The sequence below is a fragment of the Aphis gossypii genome, chromosome 1 (genome assembly GCF_020184175.1).
Source record: "Aphis gossypii isolate Hap1 chromosome 1, ASM2018417v2, whole genome shotgun sequence".
NCBI lineage: Eukaryota > Metazoa > Arthropoda > Insecta > Hemiptera > Aphididae > Aphis > Aphis gossypii.
The window spans coordinates 81,910,230-81,919,157 of NC_065530.1; the positions used below are offsets into that span (position 1 = coordinate 81,910,230).

The following is an 8,928-nucleotide window of genomic DNA, read 5'->3' on the forward strand; positions in this document are numbered from 1 at the left end:
CTATATACCTGGTCTGCACTATCGTATATTAGTTCCCATACATTATGTATGTTAAAATATATAAGTGGAGTCTGATGGGCTGCATACTATATAGTTGCATCCCAAAGATATTTAGGAAAAAAAGTTTAATCCAAACTGTGGCTCGAGTATTTTCGTGTCATATCTGAATCCGAATCCTATCATATTTGTTTTATTGTTTACCCATATCTTCATAACACAAATGATGGTATTACATATTATTATATTAAATAGATCGCTCTAACTTCTCAATCGATTTCGAAAAAGTTTAACTTTTTCTTTATTTTTCCTAGCAGCAGTCTTGTAAAAGATACTTCTAAAATTTAATTTAAATACAGATACAAATACGTTTATTAAAAAAGTATTTTAATGCTTTCCAAATACTTAACTCAAAAAATATTTAAATATATTCACACAAATACTTTATAGACTATTTAGCAGGTATAATATTATATTATTTGATGACGTTGATGAGAATTGAGTGAGATAAGAGGTATAAAATATATATAATAATAGTGTATTTGAAAACATAAAATATTATATAACTTGAACTTGAGACTGTCCTTAAAAATTTATGTTTGGTAAGATTTAATGGAGAATAATGTAAAAAGTTTCTGATTACGCCATTAACTGCATGTTTTAGACGATATCTGTAATAATCGAAAAACTTCATACATGAAATATTACTTTACACAATTACACTTCATAGTATACTATGAACGTGTTCACGTTTCTCGTGACAATTTTCCAAAGACAATAAAAATGTATTGATTTTTTTCTTTACTGTTAACACCCAACCAAGGTGGATATATATCCACCTTGCACCCAACTAATGATTGAAAAGCGTTTTGCAGGTATAATAACATTTTAAAAAGATAAAAATTGTATCAAAATAGCATACGTAAAAATAATGTCCTTAAAATCCACTTTCTAATCAGCTATTTCTTGTTAAAATGTAAGTAATACTACTAAGCCGCTAAATCACTCACACTATTCACACTCGTTAATTTGAAAATTTTATCTGTAAGCACAGTATTACAGGAGGATTAGATTCATAGAATAGTGAAATCTATAAAGTCGGGTTATTATAGTTATCTAGGTACATTGCATTTCTACAGGATAGGTATGTTCATAATTATTGTTAAAATAAAATATTTATTATTTTTAATAATATTATTAAAATTATTTTAATTATATTATCAAGTGATGGCATTCTTGTATACTCGTGGGTCCGTGGCCTTTTGCTCATCGTGCCACCCGATTGTTATGCAATTGATAAAAATAGAGCTTAACAATATATTAATCACGGAGTACCATTATAATTTTATTGCAAATTTATTTTATAGTCAAATTGAATTTATTTTAACATCAATATACTATCATGTAAATCCTTTAATATTAATAATTGTATTAAATATTTTTGATTACTGCGGTATTTATTATTTTTAAGTCATTTGTTATCTGTATATACCTCGGTATATACTTAGTCTTTATTATAATCATTTGTCAATTATAAAGTTTTGTTGCCCATCACTGTCTATTGACTATAACGTATTTGTTTTTTCATGTAACAATGAACACAGTCGAGCTTTAATATTTTTACAATACCTAAGTACTGAAATGTGTGAAAAATAAGATAAGTGTACGATTATCGTGTTAGTATTATGTTTATGTTGCACGCAATTATTTTTTGTAATCATTTTGTATTGTGCACATAAGTCATTATAACTGAATGCACAATGAACAATAATTTCTTTTTAAATGTACCATATGTCACACACATAACTGTTTTTTTTTTTAAGTATTTAATATTTCATTAAATGTATAGGGTGAGATGTTTTCGCAAACCAAAAATTTAAAAAAAAATATTTTATTAATTTTTTTTTAATAAAAATCGTGATTATCATATCAATGATTATTAAGTATAATAATATGTTCGTACATTATATGATACTTAGTAACATGTTAAATATTTAAATAATTTAATGAATTGTTGTGTTTGTAAGTTTTTAATTTGATTGATTTTGTTTTACCAATAATAAGTGGATTTATCTGGTTGTTGTTGTAAGCCCTTCAATTTTGAAGTATTACAAAAGTTTTAATGTCAAAATTATATAATATCATACAAATGAAATATTTAAAAATAGACGATACAAATATATTGCATAAATATAAATTATATATATCCTGCGGTGTTGGAAGGCTAAAGTAAATGTTGTCTTATACCAGGGGCACAACATTTAATTTCAAATTTTGGTACTCTTAAATAATATTTATCTACCAAGCTAAGAAATATATTTTGTGTGACCATATGTCACACAATAATAAATAAATATTACACGCAGTTAAAATTTACTACAATCATTTACTATAAACATAAACGTTATTGATATTTTTCATTGTTAATGAGTTGGCACTTTCAATTACACTATAGAGGCTTTCTTTGTCTCTGCAGTTTGTATCTATTCATAATTAAAAATTCAACCATCTTAAACTTTTACCTAACGCCGTTTATATCTTTATAAATTATTTTTTAATACTTAAAGTGCGATACGTACATATATATTTTTACATTTGGTGATTTTATGTTAAAATAAAAACAAAATCCGTATCCTATATAGAATGTATGCAAATTTTTGACTACAAAAAATTACTTCTCATTAGCATCACAGTGTGTTTGTGTGTACGCGTGTGTGAGACGTACACCGCCACTATTGCGATTCGAGTAGGCAAAAGGACTTGTGCATATTTAGGACACTCATCAGTCACACAAAATCGATTCGACACTACCCCAACAATATTTTATATAGTACAATGAAAAGAATGACTGTTGGCTGTAAACTGTGGCTATTAGTCGTGGTGTGCGTAGCGTTTTTATATCAAGATGGTCCCCAAGGCAATGGGGTGTTATGTGCTGTAAAAAAACACGACTCTCAATCTGACGAAGGATCGTATCCAGATGTAACGGACGAAGACGTCGATGACGATCAAGATGACGATGACGGACAGAACGATTCTGATGATCACAGTGGTAATACCAGTGATGGGGAAAACAGTCATGGAGGAACTAGTGATGATGATGATGGTGATACGGATGTTGATGATGATGACGATGAAGATCATAGCGAATCGAATTATGATAAAGACGAGAGTCACGGAAAAAATAAAAATAAACATGAAACTAATAAAAAATCACACAAAGGTAAACGTCGCCAGGATCATGATGATGACGATGATGGCAAAGACATTGAAGACGATGGTTTTGATGGAGAAGCTGCCTTAGACGAAGATGGGGAGGAAGACAAACAGCACTGCAAGAAAAACAAGAAATCTAAGAAAAATGTAATCGCAGAAATGAAGATAACAACAACGACGACCATTACAGGAAAACCTAAGGATATCCTAAAATTCCTTAATAATGGTAATTAATTTGATTTACTTTAATTCAATCACTGTTTTTAAGTACTCCTTTGTTTTGCATATAATTGCAATACTTTGTAAGTCAAATTATTGATATCCATTGGGATCGATGACCGTAATTTTACGTTATCGAACGAAAAAATATCACTTATTTACGTAGTTGTGTAATTAAATCAAACTTAAATGATTTTGCGTTTATTAAAAATATTTACTTATAATTATTGTCAGTAGGTATTATGTTCTAGTCGGAATTAAAAAAAATAGTGATATTAAAAAAAAATAAAGAAATAGTAATAGGTATATACCTACTTATATCAAAATGCGAATGATTGAACTAACTGAATATTGTCATATGATAAAATAAAAAAATGAATATTTACTAATTATCATCAATTCATGATAAGAAGTTATTCGTTATACATATTAGGCTGTTCGAAATAAAACTAAGTATAAAAATGGATGTACGATTCTATATAATACTAATATTAAGGCAATAATGTTGCAATACATTTTATATTTTTATTTATTTTTATGTTTTTTTTAGGTGTACAACCATATAAACCAGCTGCTTTGGATTTCAAAAAAAAATCAAGTTCTAATCTTTTAAAAGAGATTGAAGGTATTTTAAATAAAGATTCTAAACCAAACAAAAGCAAAAGTAGAAGCAAAAGCAAGAGCAAAAAAGAATCAGAAGAGGATTTGACGGAATTCATAAGAAACATTGTTAAGGAGGGTATAAAGAAAAAAAGTTCAAAAAAAATGGATAAAGATAAGGTAAGAATTTTAAATAATCATTTGTCAGTCATAAAATAATGTTACATAGTTTTGTATTATACCAATAGTGAAGTGCATTACGCCCGCCCTTACTTTTTATAGAACTAGATTTTTTTAAATATTTATAATAAATTAGTATATAATTGGTATGCATACTAATAGTAGTAAGTAAGCGCCTATACATAGGTATTAGGTAGGTATACAGGATTTATAGTAGAAAAAAAATTCTTTAATTTTTAATTAAAATATTTCTTTTGGTAAGAAAGTTAATCTAAATTAGTAATTATGGAAAGTCAAAGTAATAAATTCTCAATACTTATTTTAAATAATAATTGGGGGAAAAAAATTTGTTAATTTTCGACAAAATCAATCTGGTTATTTTATTGTAATTTAAAAATGAATTATCATTTTATAAATAAATGGTATAATTTCTAAAATATTTTTTTTCTTTTGGATTTATAGATATATTTCACATTCTAAATTTTTTGTTTTTTTTTTCTATGAATATTTATATCATTAGCTGTTATCAAAGCCATTTCAAAATGTTTTTGGCACATTTTCGCATACAAGTATTTAAAGTTATTTAAGTTAGTTTTGGAAAAATTCGTCATAACCACGAAAATTAGTAAATTATTTGTTAGCTAAAAAATTTAAAAATATTTCGATTTTGTGGTAGTCTTGAAAATTAAATACGTGGTTTTTCATAGCAGAACGTTAAGAATACAGAACCAAAATATTTTATAATACCTTTATAAATTTAGTTTAATTTATAGACATTTTAAGTTTTAACTATTCAAATTTGGATAGTAGGTAATACATATTTAAACAGAGAATAACGGTTTTAGTTATATTATTCATTTATTGTAATTCAAATATATTTTCTCGGGGATTTGATACTTTTTTGTATAGGTTTATATTTGATATTGTACATAATGACATTTTTATTTTCATGTTAATTTCCATTGATATTTAGTTTAATTTTATGCTATTATCTATTAAGTATTTATACAATGACATTATTTACACAGATTTACAGTAATTCAATATTGACTCAAAAATTAAATACATATAATAATATGCTATTATAATAATTAAATATTATTAATATAATAATATGTTATTATAATAATTAAATATTAATAATATAATAAAGGCAATATTTACCAAAAATTAATTAAACTAACTGTATTACTATAATAGTAAAATAAATTATTATAATAACAATATAAATAAATTTTATATAAGTTTTAACACTATGATATGTTTTATTAATCTCATACATATTTATTATAACTTTAATAAATTATAATATACAATTAAATAATTAGTAGTTTATATTATATTAAATTAAATTTTTTAATCTTTTTTTCTTCGTTGTAAATCTTTCTACTCTAAGCAAAAGCTTTGTTTAGAATAATGTATAAAATTAATGTTTATTTCTATTTGAAATTTATATGATAATATATATTATCATTATTATTTATCATAAAATATACCTAGTATAGGTTAACATACTGTCTTCGTTCCTAATCATTTTTCGTATACAATGATTTATCACACACATACCACATAATTACTTATTGAATTACTAGCTACTCTCAAAACATACGGTAAATAGATTAGTTATTTACTTTTACATTTTTTTTTTTAAACTAAGTTACGATAATATTATTTTCCATAATAACTTTAAACTTAGCAAATTAAAATAATATGTATTATTTGATAACTATTAGGTAATTTATTTCTGTTGTACGCAACTCATTCATCGAGAAACAACCATTTTTTTTTAAGGGGTGTATGATGCTGAAGTATTATTTATGTTGTTTTAAAATTTAAAGATAGAATAATACATAATATCTATACTATAATGCCAATGGAAATAAGGCTAATATCATATATAATATATAATATGATAATACGTATGTATAATATAGTAGATCCATAGAAAACAGTAAATTAGTTTTACGGTTATTTAAATAAAGTCAGAAAATAAGAAGTTAGAAGTTAACTGTATCCATTTAGATACAGTAAGTATCTAATTTATAATGAAAAAAAGCTAGATATTTATTGTATATTTGATGATATATTTAAACTGCTTGTAAATTTATTTATTTTACTATTAGTAATGTGGTAGATTGAATTAATTTTCCTGGAAACATTGCATTTTAAAATCTAATTTTGTATAAACATGATAAAAATGTAAAATTTTCAAGTTAGGTTAAATATCTATTTTTTTCTAAAAGCTATAAAAAAAAATGTTAGGTATTTACTATTTATATATTTCACAGATTTTTTGGTTTTAGTATGAACTACTAATAAGGAATTTTCTATGAATTGATTAACGCGTTTATTATTGTTAAAAATGTATTAATCATTTGTGCTGAATATTTGAAATTTTTACAAAATATTGTTATGGATAATATATTGGTATACACAGAAATAGAAGATTAATTAATAATTATTTTGGAGAAAATGTATTCAATTTCACATTTATTGTATAATTATATACATATTATAATATAATATAATTATAGATATATACATTATATTGGTACTCAATACTCATATACTTGTGTATATACAGATATACTCTTATATTATAAATACTGAGCTCAGTAAAAAGTATAGCGTCAATCAACATTTATTTAACTTCCTGTGATCTATTTTAAAGTTTCCAAAAAATGTACATTGCTTATAATAACCCTCAATAAATTAATATAATTTTTTTTATGTATTATAATAACCAATAAGCGATTATTTAACAAAAATATAAAAAAAAAATTACCTTGAATTTCCAAATGGTTTGTCTGAAATAATCCCTTTAAAAATTGATCCACACACAAAACACATATACCATTTACCATACGATCTAACCATCTACAGTTATACATATACTATTATATACTATTATACTATTATACTATTATAATCATACTCTTTTAAATGTTATACAAGGTAATTTCGCATGTTTCCAAAAAAAAAAAAAAAATTAAGTAGTAAGTATATCCACGATCCTTTTGGTAGAATATAATATGATTGATCACTATTGTTTGTGATCAATTCGACTTGTTTAACTACTTCTTGGAGTCGTCCTATTTCCATTAGCGAATAAAGTATATGCAAAACACTATTAGTTGATACTATTAAGCTAATTTATCATCTTTGCTTCAATCATTAGAATTCTCTGCGCTCTACAATAATATTATTTTACCACATTAAATCTACTTAGAATTGGTCACACGAGAGTTACTCATGGACATCTAATGAGAAAAATTGAACCACCCATGTGTCCTTTATGCAACACAAACACAACAATCAAACACATAATTATCTACTGTACAATATTCTTAGAGGCTAGAGAAGAATATCAAATTCCAGATGACTTGTAGGAAGTAATAGGATCCTAATCTGACACAAACAAAATATTTACTTTCTTAAAACATATTATTGTAAAATTAATTTACTTTTTGAATTAATACTTGGATCACATATAGAGCAATTTGTTTCTATCTGGTATTTATATACCTATTATGAATCCATGATATTATTTTATCACAAAACATAATAAAAATTATAGTATTTTTATTATTATTATCCTATAATATTATTTTTTTTTTAAAACCGTGTACAATATACATGATCAAGTACTCAAATGTACTTAATGTATTATAATTAAAAAAAAATTAACTTTTTCTAATTTTTTGACTGCCATAACTTGGTTTTTATAGAGTGTGTCAATGGTCTACATATTTTAAAATAATATATTTGGTTGGGTCAATCGGAATATTAATATGAATAAATTTTAACTCTATTTTTTTTTTACAGATATTAATAACTCTAGTGAAGTCAGTATTAGATGTATTGAAAGATTCGTCATAGTTTGAAGCCCACGAAAAGTTCATAAGTGCATTTTACCATATTATGTATATGTGTCAGAAATCACATTTATGTACATGGCTGTAATAGTTATAATCAAAAATAATAATATTTGTGCAAAATGTTTAAATATATCGTTAAGAAAAATGTGTTTTTTTTTATCATTCAAAATAATTGTAGGTATTTACACATTTAAAGAGTATAACATACCTATACTCATTTTATTATACTCGTATTAATAATACTAAAATATTTTTTATTTCATTAAATTTTTCTTTCTGATTTATACATTTTGTATAATAATATGTCTTCATTATACTCCATTGTCTATGGTTATAATAAATGAAAATCATATAATTATGATTTATGGTTTTTATATAGAAACCTATAAAACAATATTATTATTAAGTTAAAAATGTAATGTCTGAATATTTTGTAAGACGATAATATTGATGTATAAATATCACACAACTACGGTATTATTCGTCAACTGTAAGTTATAAACAATATTTCATGGTCTTTGATTATTTTTTAAAAATATTAAAATTCTTAATACTCATTCGTTGCATATTTTTCATGGTTGGCATAATTTACTAAAACGACTGAAAGGCCGATTTTAAAAACTTGGCAAATAATTTATTACAGCTTTTTGCCAAATTTAATATTTCTTAAATTACACTTTAATGTAAGACCAACATTCTATATTATAGGTATAATACTATAATTATAACAATCTTGGTGTATTTATTTTAAAAATAGTTAACCCGTTTTATTATTTTACGTAACAATAAAATCAATTTACAAAGTTTTATACTTACTATCTTGTTCCATAGTTAAAAA

At 24.3% G+C, this 8,928-nt stretch overlaps 1 protein-coding gene across 1 annotated transcript; it reads left to right on the plus strand.

Moving 5' to 3' along the window:
• Positions 1 to 2,720: 2,720 nt before the first annotated feature.
• LOC114128331 (protein starmaker-like) lies at positions 2,721 to 8,235 on the plus strand. Its single transcript, XM_027992820.2, has 3 exons — positions 2,721 to 3,439; positions 3,983 to 4,212; positions 8,038 to 8,235. The coding sequence occupies exons 1-3, from the start codon at positions 2,833 to 2,835 to the stop codon at positions 8,089 to 8,091; spliced, it is 891 nt and encodes a 296-aa protein (XP_027848621.2). The 5' UTR covers positions 2,721 to 2,832; the 3' UTR covers positions 8,092 to 8,235.
• Positions 8,236 to 8,928: the final 693 nt, after the last annotated feature.

Bases quoted from the DNA above. Each gene is read 5' to 3' on its own strand.
- LOC114128331 (XM_027992820.2), top strand. From the start codon at position 2,833: ATGAAAAGAATGACTGTTGGCTGTAAACTGTGGCTATTAGTCGTGGTG. The intron at 3,440-3,982 runs GTAATTAATTTG...TGTTTTTTTTAG, and splicing joins CCTAAAATTCCTTAATAATG to GTGTACAACCATATAAACCA. The intron at 4,213-8,037 runs GTAAGAATTTTA...TTTTTTTTACAG, and splicing joins AAAAAATGGATAAAGATAAG to ATATTAATAACTCTAGTGAA.